The following is a 22,112-nucleotide window of genomic DNA, read 5'->3' as shown; positions in this document are numbered from 1 at the left end:
TGCTGTCATATGCACCCTCCAACCACCACGACTACCTGGTTTCCTTCACCACTGCTGCTGACCTGCTCCCGCAACTCTGAAACTTCCCTTGTTAAAGCTCTAAACGAACGTGAGACCAGTGATCTTCTCCCTACTCCATCGAGCTACCTGACCTTACGAGATCTGCACTTGAGGCCATCACGATACGACGATCTGAACGGGAAAGCGAGAGTCATATCATCTTTGCCTACCGCCGTGGTCACGCTCCAGAGCTGACGCACCTGACCTATTGATCGACTAGGACAACTGTCTTTGTTCCGAACCACCCACCCATCCTTCACTCTACGGACCTCAGCAACTACAACTGCCTAGACTTCCACCTTCACCACACGACAGACGATTCTCGCGCTGATCTACAACACGCATCTGGCCCACAGCGGCACTTCCAGCCCCAGCGAAGAGGACTTCGAGGAAGAGCATCCGCAGCACTGAGTGGGTGGCGGAGGACGAGCCGGCAAGATGAGTAGTCCTAAGCGCAGGATCGAGACGGATGTGAGTTATCGGATCGTTTGGATATACTATAAACGTTTGGTGTTGGCAGTAAGCTGACTTTTGTGGGCGTGGGTTAGGTCATGAAGATGTGAGATACTTGAGGATCACAGTACCGGCGACGTGGGAGGGTGCTGACTGTGATGTAGGATGATGAGCGACTACGAGGTCACTTTGGTCAACGACAATAGTATGTGCGCACCTTAGCTGCCTCGATATTGTTCAGAGTGCTAATAGCTTGAATAGTGTTCGTAATCCTGCTCGTTGGCGATCGTTGATGCTCGAATGTTGGCTGACATTGGAGGTGAGCAGGCAAGAGTTCTACGTCCGTTTCAAGGGACCCACAGAGAGTATGTTCACGCAGTCTCCACGAGGTCAGGCTTCGACCTAACAAACCCTCAGCACCCTTCGAAGGCGGCCTATGGAAGATTCACGTCGAACTACCAGATCAGTATCCCTACAAGAGCCCGAGCATAGGCTTTGTGAACCGGATCTTCCACCCCAACATAGATGAGTTGTACGCTCTCCTTGCTCTCCAAAGACTTGCTGCTATGAGCAGATCAAAATCTGCAGACTTGTGCTTGGCGGCGCAACGAAGCATGAGGACACTGTAAGCTGACTTGAATCATGCACGCAGGTCGGGCAGCGTTTGCCTCGATGTCATCAACCAGACATGGTCGCCTATGTACGATATGGTCAACATTTTCGAAGTCTTCCTACCACAACTACTCCGGTACCCAAATCCGACAGATCCGCTCAATGGCGAAGCGGCGGCGTTGATGATGAGGGAGCAGAAGGCTTATGATGCGAAAGTCAAAGGTACTATCCGCCATTACATCCGCTGGAGCTGCATTAATTAATGCGTGGTGGCAGAATACGTCGCAAAGTATGCCACACGAGAAAATGTCGACGACGCCGGCGACGACTCCAACGATAGCGACGAAATGAGCAGCGTCGGCAGCCTCGACGATGATGAAGACGACGACGAGCCAGCCGGGCAGATGGATGAGGTGTAGTCTGCCTCCAACTCATCTGCATCTATTTCCATGAACACCAAGATCTGCTCATGAGTCGTGGATGCTGCGGCAATGGATCTGGCGTACGCTAATCATACCAAGGCCGTGGTCGAGCCTTGAGGCGCGTGACGAGGATGACTTTCGGGAATGGGAAGGAGGTTTCGTCGGGCTTACTCTCGATGTTTCTTGACTCGTGCTCTCTCGTGGCGTTTGTGAAGGATTCGGGTGTGTGAACTTTGCTCGGCGTTGGCTTTTTGCATATTTGGGTACGATCATCCATGAACTCCTCATCTTCAATTCAGACAGATGGCCGGGTTTGTTGTCATTTGATGCACTTCCCATCTGCGTATATGTATGCTGTCAGGATCAAATTAGTAACACAGTCGTACTGGCTTGAAGTCCAGCCCTCAAGTTCTCCACATAGCACCAATCGCCTGATCAGCCGCATCCGCACCAAAGCAGGTTAAAGCAGGATCCATCAAGCAGGGCACACGGGCTCGAAGCATGGAACATTCTGAAGCAGACGGCTTAATGCAAGTAGACGAGCGATCCCTGCAGGAAGCGAGTCTCTGTGCTCCGTGCTCGACACTCCCGCAGCGTGATTCGTCGGCGGTGGAGGAAGTGACAAAGGTTAAGGTTTCGAAAACCACGTGTTCGAGGTGCTCTGCATGAATGCCGGAAGTATGTGATTGTCAGATTTCCGATCACGAAGTATATTGTACGTGCGGAGAGATTGGGTGGCGATCTGCGTGTGACTTTGACGGGTGATGGGCTTGTTGCCACCTACGGAGTGGCCAAACCATTACTTCTTGAGGCAGCTCGATTCACCTCGATCACCAGTGCATGGGGTCGATCGTGGGCGGCGAGGCGGAACCGGCACTCGTGTTTCGGAGTTCCCTCGCTGGACATGACCTGCCGATCGTAGCTAAGTTCAGACGTAAAGCGGAATCGTGGCCGAGATTGTTCGAGTGCATTGATAGGACAATCGTGGCCCATGACAATGTCATTACACGCACCAGAAGTGAAATGTGGATCGTGTTTGTCCTTCCCGTGTGGCGCTGAGCGCGGCATGGCGAACGGGACATCTTGGACAACTATAGTTCCACTGAATGCCAATTTTATGTCAGAGAAGAATTAAGCTCTGAGCTGCAGCCCTGTCGGTGTAGGCAATTTAAGCGACAGTCGGTCGTTCGTAGCGTGGCTCGCACGTCTGTGTTGTGCGTTGTGTCTCTACATCTTATTACGCACAGAGTATCTCTTGCCTCGTATTCGACCACTCAGCAAGATAGATGAAAGAGAGGCTCAGCGCTGATCTCCAGACGTACCTATCATCACCCTTCGAATCATCTGTTGGCCGCCCTCCCGTGCAGAGATCGTCTGCTCCGGCGTCACCTCATTGACTTGGGCTTGGCCCCCGCTTGATACTGCTGCTCATTGCCTTACTGGAGACTTGGTGTAACGACGAAAGCCCGGCCTGGTCACCTATCATCTACTAATTACGAACTGCTGCGGGTGAGGCGGAATTACAGCCAGACACACATTCTCATACAAGCTCGTGCTCCTGGTCCCGACCCTCCCACCAACCCGACTCTACGGCTCCGTACTACTCGACTCCCCTACACCCACGTTGACGCACCTGGCACAAGTCGCACGATCTGCTGTGTTCAGAACAGGGATCCAGGTGCTGGGAAAGACAGGTCTCGGCAGGAAAGGAAGGTAGTTCGGGCGGGCTACGATTGTCAAGGGAAAACGCTAGCATCCTCAGCATGATCGCGCTGCGATAGCTAGCCAGGTCAGCCCCCCCATTCGCAAACCACCTCGATTCGGATCAAACACTGTCTCTACCGACCTCGTCAACCTGCAGCGATGGGCAATTCCAACGGCAAGCCTGTCGTGCTTACGGACGAGGTGAACCTTAACCACTTTCGGCTACTACGGGTGGTCGGCAAAGGAGCCTTTGGCAAGGTGCGGATAGTGGAAAGGAAAGATACGGGCTTGACTTTTGCTCTGAAGTATATACGCAAGGATGAGGTGGTACGGTCGGAGAGCGTGCGCAACATCATACGGGAGCGGAGGATGTTGGAGCATCTGAATCACCCGTTCTTGTGCAATCTACGGTATAGCTTCCAGGACATGGAGTATCTGTGAGTTGAACGTTGATCTGTGTGAGTGTAGTATGTGGCTGACGTGGATATTAGGTACATTGTCCTGGATTTGATGAACGGAGGAGACCTACGATTTCACATCACACGAAAGACGCTCACAGAGGAGGCCGTAAGATTCTGGATCGCCGAGCTTGGATGTGCACTACGATATGTGCATCAACAAGGGATTGTGCATCGTGATGTCAAGCCAGACAACGTCCTCCTAGACTCCGAGGGTCACGTGCATCTTACAGATTTCAATGTTGCATCAGACTATGTCCCAGGCAAGTCGTTATCTAGTAAGTCCGGTACACTGGCATATCTGGCACCCGAAGTCTATGGCGGAAGAGGATATGGCACTGAAGTGGACTGGTGGTCATTGGGTGTGCTATTCTACGAGTGCATCTACAATAAGAGGCCGTTCGAGGCGCATCACCACGATCAGCTGGCGCAGGCAATCATGAAAGGCGACCCGGCATTTCCAGTCACGAATCCACCCGTATCGATGCCTTGCTTGCACGCAATCAGCTCGCTGCTGGAGAAGGACAAGACACTGCGGATAGGAGCTTCAACCTGGATATCTTTCACCGACAACCCATTTTTTCGCGAGATTGACTTTGAGGCGCTCGAGCGTAAGGAGATCGAGCCGATTTTCTGTCCGTCGAGCGAGAAGACCAATTTTGACGCAACGTACGATCTGGAGGAGTTGCTGCTGGAGGAGGCGCCACTGGAAGCTCGGGCACGAAAGCAGAAACCGCGACCGGAGCTGAGAACTGATGCAACACCGCAAGAGGTGAGGGCCGACGAGCTCCACAGGATGATAGAGACATTGTTTGAGCCGTTCAATTACACACTAGCACCAGATGACAGGAGCCCAGTGTCAGCTACGGGCTCGCCAATCGTAGGAGTGGCCACTTCACCTAAGCGCTACGCGCGAAGCGAGAAAGAGGTCACTAGTGATCCGTCAAGCCACAGACCACGACCCGAGAAAACACGATCAATACCCACGCCACGTTCACAAACACCAGGAAGTGGCTCGCGAACAAGATCTTCGGCGCACTCGGGTGAGGGCTCGCCACCTCTACCCGCCACAGCACTCTCCACGAACTACGCTGTCCCAGCTCCAGAGTACTTCCCACCCCCATCAGATCCTTCATCGACGGCACGACCATCGGCAGCACAGCAGCAGGAACAACTACGACTGGGCAAATCACGCACAATACGGTACGAAGATACATCAGCACGAGAAGTGCCCGTCTCTGCTACTTCTTCCTCGCGCTCGCATAGACCGCGAGGTAGTACGAGAAGCACCTCCATGGGCGGCGGAGTGCAAGTCGTGCTCAATGAGCAAGGCAGCTGGAGTGAAATGGCGAACTCGAGTCAAGGCATGGTTACACCCACAGAGGAGCAGGGCGGTGGCAAGCCATCGGGTATGTTGGGATTTCTACGGACGAAGAAAGGACGGGATCGGAGTCCGAAGGCGAAGCAGAGAGAACGCGGAGTGCTCGGTAAGGAGGGTGCGAGGGTAGTCATTTCGCACGGCTGAGAAGGCATGAGCGAGGGACATAGGTAACAGGGATCGCGGTTCGCACGGACGAAGACGCCACAGGAAAAGGGCAGCTCATCGGAAGCTGGAATCGTCCACCACAGACAGACAGAGTTCACGGCTGCTATACAGAGGTGCCATCTTCAAGACGCAGCAGCACCCCCAGAAGGCCACAGAAGCCGAGGTGCCAGTAGCCCGGCTTGCGATAAAGCCGCTGGGCTGGGTTTCTCCTATTCCGAGCGGATATCATGCCAAAGGGTCTTGTAAGAGACGGGGTCTGTACACGACAGTATTTGACGAGCGCACGGGATCTACGGGAATACACTTGACTCACTGGGCATGGTGGGATCGAATCTTGAGTTTTGGCATTGCGTTGCATTGGGCTGCATTGGTTTCGGCTTGTACTATAGTCTGCATCACTATCATCCTCATCATTAATTGGTCCAGCAGGTATGACCTGCGAGGAGCTGTTCTCGTCATTCCGTTTCTCATATACACTCCGCGCCGTCTTCCTCTGCAGATAATCTATCCTGACTGTGGCAAGGCAATAATACTCGCACGACCTATGGTACTTCCACCTTCCCAACAATCGGCTCCAGCAACTTCGGCACCAGCTCTGCCGCATCCCCACGGAAGAACCAGTCGCCTGCCTCCCAGCCGCCAGGCGGTGCATCATTCTCGTCCATATTCACCACACAAACCCTCGCTCCTTGATCACGAGCTTCGTCAATGTAGCCAGCCGCCGGGAAAACCTTTGCGCTCGTCCCGATCACGATGATCAGGTCGATGTCACTAGCTGCAATATAGTCGTCCACGGTACGAAGGACGGATCTAGGCAGTGCTTCGCCGAACCAGACTACACCGGGACGAAGGATGTGCTTTTTGCAGGACGGGCAGGCGGGGAGGTCTTGGGCCGAGAGGGTGGCTAGGGGTGTGCTGATGTTGGAGACATCTGCTTCCTGGCGCGCGACGTCGGTCGTTGGATCGTGACCCGAGAGGGGTATGGCGAGAGCGGGGACGATGGGATCGGTGTAATTGATTTCCTTGTAGCCGCAGCCGTCTTGGTCGGAGCACTTGACGTCGAAGAGCGAGCCGTGGAGTAGTTGCAGTTGTCCGGCCGGGTGATGAGCACGAGGAGACAGACCATCGACGTTTTGGCTCAGACACTGGCACTGCGGCATCTTTTGTGCCAGGGCTGCGAGGGCGTAGTGTGCTGCGTTTGGTGTCGCGTTAAGGGACATATGGCGGCGGTAGGAGTAGAATTGCCAGACCAGCCCTGGGTTGGCTGCGAATGCTTGGGGAGTCGCGAGATGGGTAGCTTGATGAGTTCTCCACAGTCCGCCTGCGCCTCTGAAGGTTGGAAGACCGCTCGAGGCTGAGAGACCGGCACCTAGGAGGGCGAGGACTCGGGTGGATTGTTTGAGGTGGGCGTGGAAGCTTTCCATGTCGGATTGGTAGACTGTTGTCTTTGGGGCTGCGGAAGTGGAAGCCATTTTCGTCCCTGAACCTCGTGATATTCTAGTTGTTATGAAGTGCCTTGGAGGTGATGGTAGTCTAAACGTGCGCAGGAGGGAAGTAGATGTGACCTGGGAGGGTCGAGTCATAAGCAATTAACGCACAGTGTTTGCTCACCCGCTCGTGAAACAACAGGCAGCAAGGCAGTCACCTTTTGAGTCATCTCTGTAGCCTGAACGAGAAGCGAATGCACAGCGTATGCAAGATCTCGAGCTTGCTGCAAGTGTGGGCTTGAGTTCGCTAGCGTGGGTCTGGGGAGATCTGTAAATGAAGATGAATGCTTCGTGTGGCCTTCTTCCCTTACATCATGAAGCGAAGGGTCGTATCCTCATTACGAACGGCATCGCGTCCCAGACCGACCTTTAGGACTAGACCTGGCTGCGGTCATGTGACCGCGATACAACGTAGGAGCGTGACATCGGCATCAGAACTACACTTTGGCCAAGCACTCCATGAAACCCACCCTCATCTGATCAAAGCCGGCGACCTCACACCGGGCATCTCAGCCCTTGAGTACCATCACCGACGAGCAGCGCTCGCTCGAAAGCTTCCGCGCAACAGTGTTGCCATCCTCGCCGCTGCAGACCTCAAATATCGCTCCGGTGCAGTCTTTTACGAATTTCACCAGGAACCCAACTTCTTCTACCTTACCGGCTTTACGGAGCCTGAGGCAGTCGCTGTGATCGAGAAAGGGACGTCAGACGTCGAGTACACTTTTCACCTCTTCGTCCGACCCAAGGACGAGAAAGCAGAGCTATGGGACGGCGCACGATCAGGTGTGCAAGCGGCGCAAGATGTCTTCAACGCGGATGAAGCTGCGAGCATTGAGGAGGTGTCGAGAAAGATACCAGATATCGTTGGTGGTGCAAGGACGATCTTCACAGATATTGGCTATGGGAGTCGTAAAAGCGCCTTCAAGCGCTTCATATCTGGCTCGGACCCGAAGGTCGACGGGCTAGCTAAGACTCTGCAGGCGGCGAATGTCAAGCCTTTACGACCTATACTGAACGAGCTTCGGGTCAACAAGTCCGAGGCTGAGTTGGATTGTATGCGCCATGCTGGAAGTGTATCTGGTGCCGTCATCACGGAGGCAATGAAGACTGGCTATCGTACTGAGAAGCAACTTTGGGCAGATCTGGCTTATGGCTTCCGAACTCAAGGACTAGATGGTGAAGCATATGTCCCAGTCATAGCAGGAGGTGAAAACGCTCTCAGCATACACTACGTGCGCAACGACCAGCAGCTGAAACAAGGAGAGGTGGTGCTCGTCGATGCGGGTGGCGAGTACGGTGGCTACATCACAGACATCACACGAACGTGGCCTGTCAACGGCAAGTTTACCGCAGCACAACGAGAGATGTACGATATGATTCTCAAAGTCCAAGAGTCGTGCATCAGTCTCTGTCGCGAAGACGCCGAGATGTCTTTAGACCGATTACATCGGGTAGCCGAAGATGGTCTAAAGAACGGGTTGAGAGACCTGGGGTTCGACACAAGCGGCGATGCGCTACAGGTCCTCTTCCCACATCACGTGGGCCATTTTATCGGCCTTGATGTACATGACGCCCCGGGCTACCCGCGAACCGACTGTTTGAAGGAGAACCAGTGTATCACCATCGAGCCGGGGATATATGTGCCGAACCACGACCGCTGGCCAGAGCATTTCCGTGGCTTGGGGATAAGAATAGAAGATTCTTTAAGAATAGGCAAGGAGAAAGTGGAAGTCTTTACGAGCTCGGCCGTGAAAGACGTACATGATATAGAAGCACTTCGGAGCTAGTAATAGCATGATTCCACTACTGTACAACATAATCGTTTTCACTCGCCGAGATGATTCGACCCGAGACCCATTGCCTGCTGGTAGATCCATTGTTTGGCATCCACCCCTTGTGGTTCGTTCTCGTCTGGTGCTGGGATACTGTGCCCCTTCAACGTTGTCATCATGCTGTGGTCTGTTGGTCGCACGAAGTAGACGATGCTGTAGCGCGGGAAGGTGCCTTGCTCGCGAGGAGAGGGCACTACGCGGTGGCGGCCGGAGCATAGGACACCGTTTGTGAACTTCACCGCCGCGTCTCCTATAACGGAGTGTTGTTAGCATGTATATTTCAGGTGACTTCCATCACTTTGACCTACCAAGGTTTACGATAGCACATCCACGCTTCGGCTTCACCCACAACCACTCGCCAGGAACGTCGGGCTCCAGCGCTCCAATCTTCCTCGAGCTTTCCGACCACACCTGCAACCCACCAAGCCAGTTCATCAGTATCGTGATGGTGCCAAAATCGGTATGGGATGGTGTCTGAATCTCGGGCATCTCCAATGACTTCCGTGGCGGACCGCGCGTGAAACGAATGTGGTCGCCGGCGTGGTCTTCGAGGACATGTCGTGATCTGATCTCCTCTCGTGGTACACCGAGCTTGTCGGCCAGGATATCAAGAATCATCAGGCCTGTGGCGTGCGAGGCACGAGAGTATTTCGCGAAGAGAGGCTTGTTCTGCATCACAACTGGTGGCCATGCACGTCGCATCTTGTCGTCGGCGACGATCATGTCATTCTTGCTCACGTTGAAAAACTCGGCTGTGTCTGGTGTTCCGGTCGTGTCGGCTTTGGTTGCGCCTACGTTCTTGTAGCTAGACGATGTCAGTCAATTCTGGTGGCGTCCGCAAAAGATGCCCAACATACCCGAAAAGCTCCTTGTTAGTAGGTTTATACTTCACCTTCTCCTCGAGCGGCATGGCAAAGGTCTTCTCGGCGGCTCTCGCCACCTCGTCTGCGCCATGGAGGATGGTATCGCCATTTTCTGTTCCTGCAAGCTCGAGATAGACGAAGCCTCTGCCCTTGAATGCTTCGAAGGCGCGATTGATCTCTACTTCGTCGTGGTCTTCTAGCTTCTTGAGTGAGATGGTCTGAAGCTCGACTGTAGGGAATTGAGGCTCATCGGGGAATGGAGGGTATCGGTCTGGAGTGAACTCTGTACTTTCTTCTTTGTGCGGCATTATGGCAGCGAGGTGTGGGTGTGGTGTATTCGGGTCAAAGTCTCACAGGTCAGGGTGATCTTGAGACTCGAACATACCGTACTTGTTACATATCGTGCGAGTCACATCGATAGACGCGGTTTGTGACCGCAGTAGTGGAACAAACTCCGCCCCGCATCAAGCATCAAGCATCAAGCTTTCAACCTCTTCATGGCACAAGCACAAGCTCGGGAAACGGGCGCCAGCCCTGCTGAGCGTGCGGAGGCATTGCCCTGTCCACCAACGACGACCGAAGTTGTCTGGCGGCACATGTGTCGCAAAGGCTCGGCATTGATACACGGTGTTCACAGCCATACATGAGCTGCTTGCCAGCCTTGAATCATCCATCGAAACACTTCGGGCCGCTGGGCACCGATCGGCAGTACTCCTGCGGAACCACGAGCGAAGGTGGGTATTATGACGAAGACCTGTAGGAGCCGTAGGAGGGGAGCGCGGCGAGCTTCCGCAGAAGACTGGAAACGATTGGCGACAGCAGGCCCTCAGGCTTGCTTCGACTCGCAGGCCCAGTCGCACAGGCAAGTTAAGATAGTCTTCTTGAGAGACGTACGCAAGAGTACATGTAGTTTGGCATAATGTGAGACTACTGTACGAAACGGACCAGCTGCACCAACTTGCCCGGTAATGCTGGAGGGTTTCGCACCACCTCACCCGCTCTCATACTCGACCATACCCATGCCACCCTGCACATATTCCCTAGCCCGGACAGCACTACCTCTACTTCCCGCTACGATATGACTGCGACCCCGACCAGCCTCACCAGCCACTGCCTCCTTTGAGTCTCCTCCACTCCCAGCGGTGCCCAATTCCCGAACCTCAACTCCCCATGGAAGCAATCTTCTCCGCTCCACTCGTTACCCCCCCAAGACCAGCCCCGCTCTGATCGTTTTCTCGTCGCGTCTGCCTACGACCCGCTCCTTGAGACCTGCTCCCTCCAGAGTTCCTCTGCTTCAACCATCACCTAATGTTGGTGGCGCCATTCTTCTTCGCTCCATCATCCTTTCCCTTGTCCTCCTTTTCATTGGCTCACTTCGCACGATCGTGCTTCTTCACGGCAACCCCGCCGCTTCGGCCTCCAATAGGCCTGGACGGCAAGACAAGCACCCTAGGTGAAGTGTTGACATTGGTGGATGGGGTATCAGTCAGTTCTGTACCGCACAAAGTGTTCATGCTTGACGCTATACTCTGCACAATACAACTGGCCTTAAGAAGTGGCTAATGTACCGTTACGCTGTCAAACCAGCAGGCGATGCCTTCGCGCACCGCTTCTGCTTCGTTCCTGTCATTTGCTAATTTCATCGTCGATCCGAACTTGCAATTGTCTATCAGCTTCGGCTTACCAGCTTTCGGCATCTGCCACTGTTACAAGCAGATCCAGAAACATAGACTGCTCTGCCTTGTAAATCGCCATACACAGTTGCGAGGCGCAGCTATTGCACAGAACCTCAGCGACTACATGCAGGACGTGAATTCTCATCACATCGGTGCACTGTCGCAGCTCCTTGCCTCAGCCTGGATCAAGCTCAATGGCAGTGTCGCAAGGTATATACATTAAGATGCTATCCAGAGACAGATGTGGGCATAAAACGTTTGATTCATGTACAAGCTGCAAATCTCCGTTTCAACGACGATTCTCATCCATCGTAAGATCGTATATCTACCCCAGCTTTCTGTCACTTTAGCTCAGCCTCTCCAGCCGTAAGTGCATTAGCGCTTCGCGAGACCACCCGGAAGAGGGAATAGATCGACGCACATGGCAGAGTGCAGGATATCCACTATATACCTTAGACATACACTGCCTAGCGAACACTTCGCTGCAGCCCACTAGATAGGGGATTCATGCGACTCCTCTCGCAATGTCGCTCTTGATGTCGGGAGTGCTATCCGTGGTATGCACGAAACAGATAAGTACAGTGTCTGCCTCTAGCAATGGTGTCTGCTATCTTCATCAACCATCGCCCCAATAACAGACCATACACGCAAAGTATCCCCAGCACCCCAGTCACAGAGCACTCGGTGCAACGCCCTCCCATCCTCTTCCAGAATACAACGACCAGCAACCCTCAATATGTCGACTACCGCTCAGGCCGTCTTGTTGTTCTCGATCTTCGTTATCTGCACCGGCTTCACACTTGGTCTGACGTGGGCACCATGCTACGCATCATTATGCACTGAGGAGTTCTTTCCTGCTGCAACACGCTATCATGTCGCGACCTACTATGGCCTGATCGCCAGCATTGCCGCTGGACTCTTCTTACGAGCATACAGTCCACTCTGCTACCGGATCAGTACAACCTACTTCGGACGACGCGAGATCCCGGTCTTCAAGAAGCGCTTCAGCATTGGAGGGCTGTTTCTGGTCTTCTGGATACTCACAATCACGGTCGTAACGACGGTCTTCTGGGTCAATCCTGAGGTCAACTTTTACACTGCAAGAACAGAGGCTTTAGGTTGGAGCAGTGCAAAAGTTGATGCTGTTGTGACAGCCATCATCGGACACCACATCGACATCCTCCTCGGACTCACCCTGATACCTGTTGGACGCAATAGTCTCCTGGTCCGAGTCTTCAGACTTTCTTACGGCACTCTACTGTATACGCACAAACTCCTTGCGTACGTGACAATCGTCGGAGTGGCCGCACACGCGATCGCATACTTCAACTTCTGGGCGGCTTGGGTTGCGGAACCACATGGCAGTCCAAGAAGGGCGGCAGTAGATGTCAACAATCCTACCTTGTCGATTGTCGAGACCAACGCTCGTGGCGCGTGGAGTAAAGCTGTCCTAGGCACGGGGTTGGCAAGCTTCCTGGCCATGATTATTGTGCTCATCACCGCCCTGCCAATGATTCGCAGAAAAGCATACAACATATTCTACTATGCGCACATCGTCTTTGGCATCGTCATCATGGTCGGAGCATGCTGCCATGCCACTACCAACTTCTACTTCCTCCTACCTGGGGTACTACTGTGGGTCATCGACTGGTCATGGCGATTGTTCAATGGAGATAGTGGTCTGGCCAAGGAGGTCACCGCGACAATATCATCAGCCAGTGGTGAATGGTACAGGATCACAATCCCCAATATACCAAGACTGTCCCAGGATGAGTCGGGTTCGGACAGTGAAGCAGAGCTTGAAAAGCTACCAGCTGTACAGCCATTGCAGACATATTATATCAACATTCCAAGCATCAGCAAGCTGGAGAACCATGCTTTCACCGCCGCCAAAGTCGCATCGAACGGCTCCGATACAGTCTTGCTATTCCAGAAGACACCGATATCAGCCATCAAGCGGAAGGACAAAGCACAAAATGGAGAATGGACATGGAAGCTGAGCCGAACGATCGAGGAAGTGATGCCCAAGACGAGACGGCACGAGATTCAAGTCAGAGTGGAAGGTCCATACATGCCGGTCACGAAAGGCTACGAGACTGCCGACAAGGTCGTTTGTGTCGTCGGTGGCACTGGTCTGACTGGCGCATACTCCCTAGCACGGTGGTGGTATCAGCATCGCCGTGGTGAGCCAAATGCTCACTTCACGCTCATCTGGACTGCCAGGGCACGCGGATCATTCGATCTAGAAGAATGGACCGAGCTCGTTGAGATGTGTGCCTCGTCGCCGGATATGTCGTTGCAAGCACATTGCACTGCTAAAAGTGGGCGTCTCGACATCTCCACCGAGTTGCGGAAGATCTTCGCGCGCGGTTCTGAGAAGGAGACCAACATCGAGGCCAGTGCTTGGGTATATGCGTCCGGGCCGAATGGCCTGTTGACTGCTGCATCGGATGCTTGTGTCGATCTTGAAGCAGAGTTGAGAGTCAGCAAGAAAGGTGGAAGCGACAGCGTGCTTGCCATTTCTGCTTTAAGTCACTACACTGCTGACTGGGAAGTGTAATGGGTGTCTGTCTATAGAGTCATTTAGCGAGGCGTACATGTCGGTATTCAAGCAGTTCGACCACTTTCAGCCTGCCGCACCATCCCTGCTCTCCTCCACGCCTCTTTGCGGGGAGCCCAGCATATATTTCGAAGATCGCTTCCATTTTGAACGGGTCCATCGAGATCATCCACATGCCGCGCACGTTTCGACGCATCACTCGCCTGTCGGCCACGGAACAGTCGGCTATAGACTGGATGGAGCGAAGGACAATGTCCTGTAGTGCTGACGGGCGATAGGCCTTGATGGTCTACCCCTCAAGTCTCGTCCTTTCTCGTCGAGATCTTGATTGATCTTGGCTTTGTTGTATCTGCTACATGATAGCCTTTGCAGACAGCCATGGCTTCAGCTTCTCCCTCAGCCATTGAGCGGCTACCGCCAGGACAGCATCGCTATCCTGACTATGGCGGCAACCCTCTCGCTCACATCTTATCCAATGTCGAGTCAGAGCGGCTACCAGCCTTCGGTGGTGCTTTCCAGCCAGGTCTATACAAGTAAATATCAGATCTTTCTAGCCAATGGTTGATAACTGCTAATCATGAACGAAACAGACCACCGGCCTTCAAGTTTGGCAACCCAGTCCCCCTCGGATTGAGCGGCTTCGCCTTGACAACATTCGTCCTCAATTTGATCAATCTAGGTGTCCGAGATATCACCTCGCCAGCTCTCGTCATCGCTCCGGCTCTAGTCTATGGCGGTTTCATACAATTGCTAGCTGGTATGTGGGATATAGCTCTCGGTAATGGTACGTAGACGTTCCACACCATTGAAATAGTCAATTTGTGACAGCTGACGTCTTCCAGTCTTCGGCGGCACCGCACTGTCTACCTACGGTGGCTTCTGGATCAGTCTAGCCATCCTTCTCATCCCAGGCGGTTTCGGCATCGAGAAATCCTACGCTTCCCAGGGTGATTTCTATGCCGCCTTCGGACTCTACATTTTCGGTTGGATGATTGTGACGATCATGTTCTGGCTCTGTACACTACGCAGCACAATATTCTTCTCCTCTTTGTTCTGCACGGTCTGGCTTTCCTTCCTGTGTCTCGGTATAAGCTACCTAGACGCCCAGAATAATGCCGAAGGACTTCCAAATCTGGCGTGGCAGAAGGCCGGTGGTGGGCTAGGCATTATAGCGGCCTTTTTGGCGTGGTATAACATGCTGGCGGGATTGTTGGATCCAGGGAACTCGTTCTTTCTCGTGCCGGTGTTTCACTTTCCTTGGAGCGAGAAGGGGCGCAGTGATAGGATGAAAGCTAAGCAGGATGGCAATGGAGAGAGCGTGTAGTATTAGACAATTCGCGGACATGTAAGCTTCTCTATCTGGAGGTGTGATGCTGCAAATCTGGCTCTCATTGGCTTCTACACTCCTACTGTGTTGTTGCACACGCTCCGCAAGTACCGCCTATCTCCGGTGCTTATCGGACCTGGTCACTCCACTGCTCCCTATAGATCTTAGGACCTTCGACTCTCCCGCCTTGCGAAGCAGATATATGCGGCCGCTTGCCATTTGCGTTCATGACTCTATCCCCGGTAGCGCGACTCTGTAGCACGAGAGCAGCATTACAATCATTATAACCTGTGATACTCCCACCGTTGGCCCTTTCCAAAGATTCTTGCTGGCTATGCTCAGCGGCGGTATCGTCTTCGGCTTCCATGATAGCGCCAGGTTGAGGAGGTGTCTCATAGTCGTAGGTAGTTGGGGCGCGGACTGTAGCATGCATGTCAGGCCCTCTAGGCATTGCACCATTGACGCCGAACACGGACCCTTGCATGATGAAGTCTGATCGCATAGTCTTTGTATTTTGGCCATGCGAGTCTTTCAGTCCCGGCAGTTCTGCATGAGGCTGCCGATGACTACGGGCGTGCGCCCGTATCGTGGCTCGCCACTTGTCTAACAGCGAATCGACATCGTACTCAGCTTCAGCAGCAGCGGTTCTGTTTTCCGGCCTACTCAATTCTCGCATGACCGCTTCGGGCGCTGGCATAGTCTTTGTAGGCTGTGTCAAGAGCTCGCGTGGTAGTTGACACCTCGACAGACGATCGTACTCGGCTTCAAGATGTCGTATCCGAATCTGTGCAGCCTCAAGCTCATCTTTCGACTGCTGGCTCCTCTGCTCGGCAGTCACGTACGCGCGCATTACCTCGAGCGTCCACGTTCCCGCCTTTTCTTCCTCTGACATCGTTTGCCAGTGCTCATAGGCTCCAGAAGCGTGCGCCAAGTGCCTGAAAGCAGTGGACTCATTGTGGTCATTGGGGCGTTGCTGCTTCTGCTCGCGCATGCGGACGTTCACAAGGCGGTTTAGCGTCTCGTATTGTCTTTGGCCAGGTGGAGTTAGAGCCCATGCGTCGCCACTAGGAAATGGCAAAGGGCTGAACAAGGTGCCCGGCGAAGGCAGTATAGCAAGCACAAGCCCGGGAAATGTAAGCGAGAAGAAGTCGACATCGTCGAACAAGTGTGGCGACTCAGATTTCCGCTTCGCAGCTTCCAGACTTCCGAGCACTTCACGCAGTGCCAACTCGGCAGCTCGTCCCACTTCGGCATCCTCGTGGAGCTTCCAATTCTCATCCTCGGGATGCGGACGCGGCGTCTTGATCCCGGCCGCATCGTGGCGCATATCATAAATACGCTGTGCCTGACCAGAAGATGCGTGCTCTCGCGAAGCAGCCCGTGGAGGCAGATTGTTGATGACGCCGGTAGCTTGCCAGTTCGCTGTATTGACAGATGTCTTCATTCCTTCGCGCCCTTTCAAAGGGATAGGTGACTCGACAGGACTCTCGTCCGTGACCCTGCTCTCTCCCGCATGGGGTTGGTGTGATGCAGACGCGCTCGTGGGCGTACTGTCAACGCTCTCCCCTCTCCACCCACCCACGTCCACATTCGCGCCCGTCTTGAGACTCGTCTTAGCCTGCCGTCGCGTAATCCCTGACCGCATCTTCTTGATCTCGACCACATCGTGCACTCCGTCGGCGGGCTTCGGGTTCCGTGGTTTGATATACAGGTCAAGGTGTCGCCCTAGACTAGACGAGGTGAAGGCTTGCGCACAGAATGGACACTGCCGGTCTTTGCTTGATCTATTGCCATTTGCCGTACCATCCTGCGATGCTGGCGAGGACATACTCGTCTCCGCCTGCTGCTCTTTGACCTCGCTGTCTGCCATCCTCCTTGCGCCAACGATTACACAAGGCGATATATCTCAGATGGCACCCATCCACTGTGATCAAGCCATACCCATTGCCATTGCGCCCAAGGTCAGGCCTGTCAAGAACCTATTCGTCAACATAGAAGTGTGTTGAAGCCACGGTTGATCATCACGAAACTCAAATGCCCCCGCCTCCGAGCCGGCGCTTGATCAAGATGAATGCAACATGAGCACTTGTATGGCAACAGGCAAGAGATCAAATTCTGACTAGACGACAGGAATGCATTTCCTGACGTGCGAAAGCACTAAAGATACATTGAACATCATACCCCAATCGTAAGCCAATCTATTATGTACCACCACCCTTTAAAGAGCAGAGAACAATAGCCAAACCAACGCCACGCAATGCTCGCAAGCATCCGCCTTCATACCCAAAGAACGCTAAGCCCACCCAAACCATCCGACCAGTACCCAACCTAGCAGATCGTCAACCGCTCCGTCCACTCCGAAGGCAAACGACGCCGCACACTCCTCCCAAAGCCCTTCTAAGTCCTCGATCGCAACATGCGTAGTCGCGCCTCCTCGCTTTCATGCACACTATCCCTATGTACCCTCGGCGGCGTCGCCATAGCAAGACTCGCCAGACTTCTCGAGATATTCGCCTCGCTGATGGTGCTCATGGTAGGCGAATCGGTACCATTGTACCGCACATGCGCCGGACCTGGTCGCTGCAAACCCGGACTAGGAGGTCTACTTGTCGCATCCACGTAGCTTGGTGGGCCATCTGTAAAGGGGGTGATGGAGCCAGGTGCTCTTAGTGCTGCACCATATGAGGGAACGCGAGAGAGGGTACTGATATCGTAGTCGGCTTCGTGAACATTGTCTGTGTCGTGTTCGTCTGATGTCCGTCGTGATAGGGGCACACTTGTAGGAGCGGAGTCGCCTGCTGATGCAAAATAGGAGCCTCGACCTGAATGGTCTCGTTCAGGTGAACGATCGCGAGCGAAGCCTGGCGCGGGTGAGCCGCCTCCTGATGTGCTGTGCGCGAATCGTACGCCTGGCGTTTGCGCTGTCACGCTGTGTCCATTTTCTTGTAGATCCGCGAGTCGAGAATGAAGTATTGATGGTGTTGCACTGCCGTGCTGACCGGGAGGAGTGGCATCGCCGTTCGACATACCATTAGCCAATCCGTTCAGTGACGCCAAGTTCTCGTGCGATCCTCTTCGACTTTGCGCGTAGAGTCCGTGGGGTGTGCCGGGCGCACTACCGGCTCTGCTCATGTATCCAGCAGGATCGATATCACTGTACATCTGGTCCAGTTGATGTCGGCCATACTCGGGAGGCGCAGTGAGCGTCGTCTCGTTGTCATTGAGCTCCGCATCCGACACACGATTCATCGTACCACAAACCGCGTTGCTCTCGTCAACAGGCAGATTTGGCGAAATGAACAGCTTGACAGGTAGTCGGCACACTAGTTGTGAAACATGGCCTTCCGGGTTGTGTATGTTGACCATGAGCTTGAATCGATGGGTGACATTGATTTGATGGGAGTCCACATCTTGCCGGCAGTTGTGCAGAGATTTGGGTAATGGCAGCGTCGCCTTGAATCGATACATCTCGTCCGCCATCGAAGGGTTCTCTGTGGTCTCGTCCTCGTAAATCACCCGCGAATGCTCTGGAAACTCCATGTCCTGCTTCGCGACCTCACTTTCTTCTGATTTTGTCCTATCGCCTCGAATGTCCGGTACTTCACTAGCCTGGATCCTCTTGACGACAGTCTCCACCAACCGCAATTCAATCTTCCCTAATCTTATACCCTTCTTGATGGGTGTGAGCTCTACGTCCGCAGTGATCGATGTTCCAAACACAATCGCGTCCGTAGGTATCGAGATGCTGTACGAGATTTTGTTGGACCAGATATCAGCATTGACTCTCGACCTCGTCATCTCCATGGAATCTTGGCCCAGTGTCCTCACGATCCTCAAATGCGATTGCGCCAGGACGTCCTTGGAGTTCCACCCCGGTCGTGCCACACTCGCGTGCAAATGATAGACGATATAAGTCTCACTCAACCCTTCTACACTCTCCGGCATTGATGGCGTCAGCTCGAACTCGAAAGGCCACTCTATAGGTCCCGCCTTGACTTTGTGCGACGTCTCAATTCCCAGTTTCTGTTCCTGATTCCAGAAGATCCTCTTATCCGTCACCTCACCCGCGGACAGCCCACCCATGAACCACCAGCTGATCTTTCGCTTGCCTTCTAATCGAACCTTGGGCTTCAGTATACTCATGGCTTCTGGCGCGGTGAATCGCACGACGCCGGTGAGCTTGACGTTCTGAGCTTCATGCTCGCCGCCATTGAATACTATGAAGCGAGTGTCCGGAATGATCTCGAGGGTGGGTTTGTTGCGGCCGCTGCTAGAGGTGTAGGTGCCTCGCGGCGTAGGTACCATGGCTGGTGTTCGCAGGCCAGGTTGTGGCCAACTCAGGACGGAATTGCTAGCCAGTTTGGACGAAGTGTCGCAGGGTGAGTAGCTACGGCAAGCGAACGCGGTCGACGGTCAAGTCCCTACTGGTGATCGATGTGGTTGTGGTCGTTATGGTAAGAAGGGTACAGAGGTACCTGCACATGAACTTTTACCATATGATGCTTCGCCTCTGAAACAAGCATCCGCAGTACTTCAAACGCTATCTTGCTGCAGAGTAGTAAAGCCGCCAAAGCAACGAGGAGCAGGGCACAAGGTTTTGGTCCGGCGCTGCTGCGCTAGGACTAGTGTCTCGTTGAATATCGGAAGTTGAATCTCATGAGGCGATAACGATAACAACGATATATGGGTCCAGTGGGTAGGATGTGGTGTTTCGGTGCGGGTGAGAGCTGATGTGGACGACTGGCTGACTGGCTGACAGTACGGTGGCGGTCACGATTGCTTGCTACAGGACTAGTTGCGATAGGACAGGTTTGGAATGTCGTCAGATATACCGAATGTTTATCACAATGTCTCGCAGTCACAAAAGGCAGGCGACATCGGCATTGTTGCTTCATCCCTTCAACGCTGCCACTTGCTAATAATTATGGATCGCGAAGAATCATGTGAATAATGACGGCAGATGCGACGGGAGGAGCCTTCTTTGCATACAGCCTCGAGATACCGACAAGACCGACATTGGGCCGGGCTGCAACCGAATCCCTCGTTGTCGGCAAGATCGGGTTGAGACATGGAAGCGACCGGTGTGCAATGCAGCCAACTCCTGGGTCGAAACATGTGTCTGGAATCGAGAAGGCCAGAGATGTGGCGCCACAAGCATATACATCGACAGCTAATCAGTGCTATTACATCCCACCACTGTTGGTCTTACTGATCTGGACATCCTCGCCATCCTTTGGTCGATCCCACTCTCGTATATGCCCTGTAGAAGGCACAGTCAGCATACGATATCTCGATCATGAACGACAACGCAGTCAAAGTTAAGCTCACCATCTTTGCACGAAGTAATGATGCAATGCTCCTCAAACCCTACCCAACTGAGTGGATGTCCATCCGCCGACTTCGACATGACGGGTGGCAGAACAGCGGTACTTCGCATCGAGTCCACAGCGTGCACTGAATCCTGCCCATCAATATTCTGCACATCCGTCTGTGTCCGGCTCGAGTTACTTCGGATTCGGCCTACACTGTTGTGCGATATCGTGCGATCCATGGGTATATGACTAGCCACGCTCGTCCCTCGGTTTCGCATTGACACAGCTTTCGGCCGCCCGAGCATTCCGACTGAGAAGTCCCAGAGCAGGAGCCTGCAGTCTTCACCCACACTTCCGAAGCGGTAGTTGCGCTCATCGCAACGCCAAGGGTCGAACTGGACATCTGTGACCCAGGAATCGTGGCCGACGCAGCGAGCGACAAGTGCTTGATCGGCTAACGACCATATGCTGACCAGGTCGTCTTGACCACCCGTGAGGACATAGCGGCCGTCTGGAGACCATGTGACGCAGAGCAGACCGCCGTAGTATGATCGGTAGACATCCAAGACACGCTCGTTGATGTAATCCAGGATAGTCAGACAGCCGTCGTCGCAGACTATGGCGAGCAGCGAACCATCAGGTGAGAAAGCGGTCTGGTTGATCTTCATGTTTGACACACTATACGCCGCCACAGGATTCGTCTTCTGGTTCTTTGACTGCACAGACTTCTTGACCTGGAACTTGTTCTTCGGGTGGCCGTTCTCGGATCCGTTGTCGCCGGGCGAGGCATCTTCGGGTACGAATTCGGCGTCTTCCTTCTCCTTGTCATATACGACCAGTGTCCCATCCATATGCGCAGCCAGGAATAGATTCTCCTTGTTCGGCAGCCAATGGATCGATTCTATCGGCATGGGGTTGATCATACCGTTCTTGTTCAGACGTGCATACTTTTGCGATATGGGTTCGTACCAGATGATGTCGCTTGTGTTGAAGCCGATGACCACATCTAAGTGCGTTTGTGACTTGGTAAATTGGTTGACATCGTGACATAATGCGAAAGCTTTTGTGAAGAGCACTTTCGTCAATGCTTCGGTCTTCAGGTCTGATGTGAGATCCAACCACAGCAGTGCTCGGTTCACGTTCGCAAAGACCATCAGTCCGTCACTTGGTCGTTCTGATAGCCGTTTCTGCAAAGCCTCATGTGGGATGACGCGGCTGACGAACGACGAGTTGGACTTGACGATGTTGTTCTTGGGCTTGGCGCGAAGATCTCCCTTCTTACTGCCCTTCGTGGGCACTGGTCGCAAAGCATCGTTGTTGTCGCCGTATCCTACTGTATGACCATAGTATGAGGTAGAGCCGAAGCCATTCGCTGTTGAGCCTGCATCGCTTCTCGGGCTCTGCGCTTCCTCTTGTATGATTGGTGGGACATTTGATCTTGTGCTTTGGCTGGTCGCAATGCGGAAAAGACTCTGGTTCGGTGGCTTTCGAGGTGCTATCACGGCGACTGAAAGCTTTGTGCCAGCAGACTGAGGGGCTACCGTGGTTGCAAGTGGGTTATTGTTCGGCTGTGGCGCATCACTGGGATGGGGTGGAGGTGTCGCAAGGTGGAGGTCGTCACGAAGTACATATGTGCCCTCGCCCACCACCAATTGGTACTCCTGGCCTGTTGGGTGTTCTAATGTGTTGTTGGTTTCCAGCAGCGGCGCACCTCCTGGCATGCCAGTGTAGAGGTTGCCATTTGGGTAACGGGGTGGTGGTGGAAGTACACTATGTAATGATATGTTAGCATCTAGCAGT

General features: G+C 53.6%; 9 protein-coding genes across 9 annotated transcripts; 5 read left to right on the top strand and 4 right to left on the bottom strand.

The window, feature by feature from the left end:
• Positions 1-1,220: 1,220 nt before the first annotated feature.
• ubc8 (ubiquitin-conjugating enzyme E2 H) lies at positions 1,221-1,544 on the top strand (the record flags this gene model as incomplete). The annotated part of the gene is made up of 2 exons (XM_064837588.1): positions 1,221-1,347; positions 1,402-1,544. 2 exons carry the CDS (start codon positions 1,221-1,223, stop codon positions 1,542-1,544), a joined length of 270 nt encoding a protein of 89 aa, XP_064694911.1.
• Positions 1,545-3,410: 1,866 nt separating this feature from the next.
• On the top strand, positions 3,411-5,234 carry PKC1_2 (Serine/threonine kinase; the record flags this gene model as incomplete). Its single annotated transcript, XM_064837587.1, has 2 exons — positions 3,411-3,688; positions 3,743-5,234. 2 exons carry the CDS (start codon positions 3,411-3,413, stop codon positions 5,232-5,234), a joined length of 1,770 nt encoding a protein of 589 aa, XP_064694910.1.
• Positions 5,235-5,797: 563 nt separating this feature from the next.
• LTS14_004886 (uncharacterized protein) lies at positions 5,798-6,912 on the bottom strand (the record flags this gene model as incomplete). The annotated part of the gene is made up of 2 exons (XM_064837586.1): positions 5,798-6,735; positions 6,867-6,912. The coding sequence occupies 2 exons, from the start codon at positions 6,910-6,912 to the stop codon at positions 5,798-5,800; spliced, it is 984 nt and encodes a 327-aa protein (XP_064694909.1).
• A 144-nt stretch (positions 6,913-7,056) lies between these two features.
• ICP55 (aminopeptidase) lies at positions 7,057-8,529 on the top strand (the record flags this gene model as incomplete). The annotated part of the gene is made up of 1 exon (XM_064837585.1): positions 7,057-8,529. The coding sequence occupies one exon, from the start codon at positions 7,057-7,059 to the stop codon at positions 8,527-8,529; it is 1,473 nt and encodes a 490-aa protein (XP_064694908.1).
• A 38-nt stretch (positions 8,530-8,567) lies between these two features.
• LTS14_004884 (uncharacterized protein) lies at positions 8,568-9,745 on the bottom strand (the record flags this gene model as incomplete). The annotated part of the gene is made up of 3 exons (XM_064837584.1): positions 8,568-8,824; positions 8,883-9,379; positions 9,432-9,745. The coding sequence occupies 3 exons, from the start codon at positions 9,743-9,745 to the stop codon at positions 8,568-8,570; spliced, it is 1,068 nt and encodes a 355-aa protein (XP_064694907.1).
• Positions 9,746-11,849: 2,104 nt separating this feature from the next.
• On the top strand, positions 11,850-13,673 carry LTS14_004883 (uncharacterized protein; the record flags this gene model as incomplete). Its single annotated transcript, XM_064837583.1, has 1 exon — positions 11,850-13,673. One exon carries the CDS (start codon positions 11,850-11,852, stop codon positions 13,671-13,673), a length of 1,824 nt encoding a protein of 607 aa, XP_064694906.1.
• A 378-nt stretch (positions 13,674-14,051) lies between these two features.
• ADY2_2 (Accumulation of DYads) lies at positions 14,052-14,997 on the top strand (the record flags this gene model as incomplete). Its single annotated transcript, XM_064837582.1, has 3 exons — positions 14,052-14,206; positions 14,264-14,457; positions 14,516-14,997. 3 exons carry the CDS (start codon positions 14,052-14,054, stop codon positions 14,995-14,997), a joined length of 831 nt encoding a protein of 276 aa, XP_064694905.1.
• Positions 14,998-15,127: 130 nt separating this feature from the next.
• LTS14_004881 (uncharacterized protein) lies at positions 15,128-19,305 on the bottom strand (the record flags this gene model as incomplete). The annotated part of the gene is made up of 3 exons (XM_064837581.1): positions 15,128-16,730; positions 16,831-16,979; positions 17,464-19,305. The coding sequence occupies 3 exons, from the start codon at positions 19,303-19,305 to the stop codon at positions 15,128-15,130; spliced, it is 3,594 nt and encodes a 1,197-aa protein (XP_064694904.1).
• Positions 19,306-20,183: 878 nt separating this feature from the next.
• LTS14_004880 (uncharacterized protein) lies at positions 20,184-22,033 on the bottom strand (the record flags this gene model as incomplete). The annotated part of the gene is made up of 2 exons (XM_064837580.1): positions 20,184-20,260; positions 20,329-22,033. The coding sequence occupies 2 exons, from the start codon at positions 22,031-22,033 to the stop codon at positions 20,184-20,186; spliced, it is 1,782 nt and encodes a 593-aa protein (XP_064694903.1).
• Between the last annotated feature and the right edge of the window lie 79 nt (positions 22,034-22,112).

The sequence above is a fragment of the Recurvomyces mirabilis genome, assembly GCF_035927965.1.
Source record: "Recurvomyces mirabilis strain CCFEE 5264 chromosome Unknown scaffold_11, whole genome shotgun sequence".
NCBI lineage: Eukaryota > Fungi > Ascomycota > Dothideomycetes > Mycosphaerellales > Teratosphaeriaceae > Recurvomyces > Recurvomyces mirabilis.
The sequence above is the reverse complement of the archived record's forward strand: the minus strand, read 5'-3'. Positions and strand labels throughout refer to the sequence as shown.